This window comes from Penaeus japonicus, unplaced genomic scaffold (assembly GCF_977035675.1).
Source record: "Penaeus japonicus unplaced genomic scaffold, GWHDUDI00000001_assembly GWHDUDI00000025, whole genome shotgun sequence".
NCBI lineage: Eukaryota > Metazoa > Arthropoda > Malacostraca > Decapoda > Penaeidae > Penaeus > Penaeus japonicus.
Window position 1 is genome coordinate 20,235,357 of NW_028234427.1, and position 1,762 is coordinate 20,237,118.

At 40.2% G+C, this 1,762-nt stretch overlaps 1 protein-coding gene across 1 annotated transcript in view; it reads right to left on the reverse strand.

Annotated features, from left to right (window-relative positions):
- The window catches only part of LOC122259040 (MAM and LDL-receptor class A domain-containing protein 1), a 29,884-nt gene that overhangs the window by 20,338 nt on the left and 7,784 nt on the right, over positions 1-1,762 (reverse strand). Inside the window, exons 5-8 of the mRNA XM_086551736.1 lie at positions 1,614-1,709; positions 922-1,094; positions 365-541; positions 1-113 (exon numbers count right to left, since the gene is read on the reverse strand). The exon at positions 1-113 is cut by the window's left edge and continues 50 nt beyond it. Of these exons, the coding sequence (XP_086407862.1) occupies positions 1-113; positions 365-541; positions 922-1,094; positions 1,614-1,709 (559 nt within the window). The remainder of the gene's footprint in view (positions 114-364; positions 542-921; positions 1,095-1,613; positions 1,710-1,762) is intronic.

Consider the following 1,762-nt stretch of genomic DNA (forward strand, 5'->3'; position numbering starts at 1 on the left):
CGGGGGAACCCGGAGTCTATGTAGACGTAAGCGCCGCCAAGAGAGGTACCCTGTGAACTGCTGTGGTCCCTAGGAGGACCTGTAATGATTATGGGGTTTCTCTCTCTCTGGGTCTTTCTTCTTCTCTCCTGTCTTTCCTCTGGGTGCGCCCCATGCTGCCCCGACCCCTGCGCCCCTGGAGATTGAGGAAGGGGTCGGTCAATGGATGTATGGGAGGTGATAGGGAAAGGAATTTGTAAATGTATCACGCTGCTGATGCTTACACACAAACACACTCATACGTATATATAAGCAAATGGTTCACGCATATTTGTTTAAATGCATATTCATATATCGTATGCGTGAGCCAAAGGGCGGTCCTTACGAGTCTCCAATTGAAGTCATCATTCTGAGCGTTGTTCCAGTCGCACATGCCACCTTCGAAGGAGCACAGGCCGATGCATTCCTGACCCGGCCTCACCCCAAGGTCATCCACAGCTACGTGACCTCGGAATATGTTAAAGGGATCGGCGTTGGACGCGGGGATGGCTTCCACGACGAGCTGTTGGCAATGGGTGCAGAGAAGAAGGGTAAGGCGTTGGGGAAAGAGCAAACGTTTGCGTATATGGTATTCAAAGCAGGGAAATAGGAGAGAGACAGATTGGTGGATGAATAGAAAGATAGATGGGAAAAGGTGTATAGAAAGAAAGAGGGAGAGGGAGAGAAAGAGCATGAGAGGGAGAGAAAGAGGGAATGCAAGCAGGTGGCAGAAGACAAAATAAAGAAGAGGGAAATGACAAAGAAGAACAGTGAAAATATAGGCAAGAGGAAGCATTATCGCAAAATAACAAAACAAAGGAAAAATATACAAACCAAAAAACAAAAATCAGTAGTTAAGTATATATAGATAAACAAACAAAACATTTGCTTGACTCTGCCTACCGAATGATTTGTCGTGAAGGTGTAGAGCGCCTGAGCCTCTTTCCAGTCCCCTCGCGTCTGGTCGCGGGTCTCCCATATCGTGACCATATCTTCGGAGTCGACGCCCTTGACACGTACGCGCAGTTCGTTTGCACTGAGGCCGTCTAAGGTGTACCAGAACTTAAGGCATTTTCCTGGAATTGATTTAGATAATGTTTATTACTTTTATAATTCAATGAAGACAACAAATATAAAAGATAATGTGTATGTATATATGTATATATATCAATATCAATATATATATATATATATATATATATATATATATATATATATATATATTATATTAATATATATATATATAATACACAACACACACACACACACACACACACACACACACACACAACACACACACACACAAACACATTATATATATATATATATATAATATATATATATATATATATATATATATAGTACACTTACATATTATATCTATATATATATATATATATATATATATAAATTATACATATATATATATATATATATATATATATATATATTATATATATATATATATATATATATTCACACCACACATACCATTAGCGAAAGCGAATACAAAGATGTATCGCAATACTAGATGCCAAGCTTCATAAACATGAAATAAACAACTAGCAATCCTCACAAGACGTTAATCAACTCACCCGCGGCGCCCGTTGCTTGTTGTGTGTTCGACTCCATGACCGCCACTTGGGCATGCAGTCCCGGCCCGCTCGAGGTCTCGTGGAAGGCGTATCCACCTGTTCATACGAACGCAATGCATGCTCGTTATATTTGCTATAATGCATCCCCA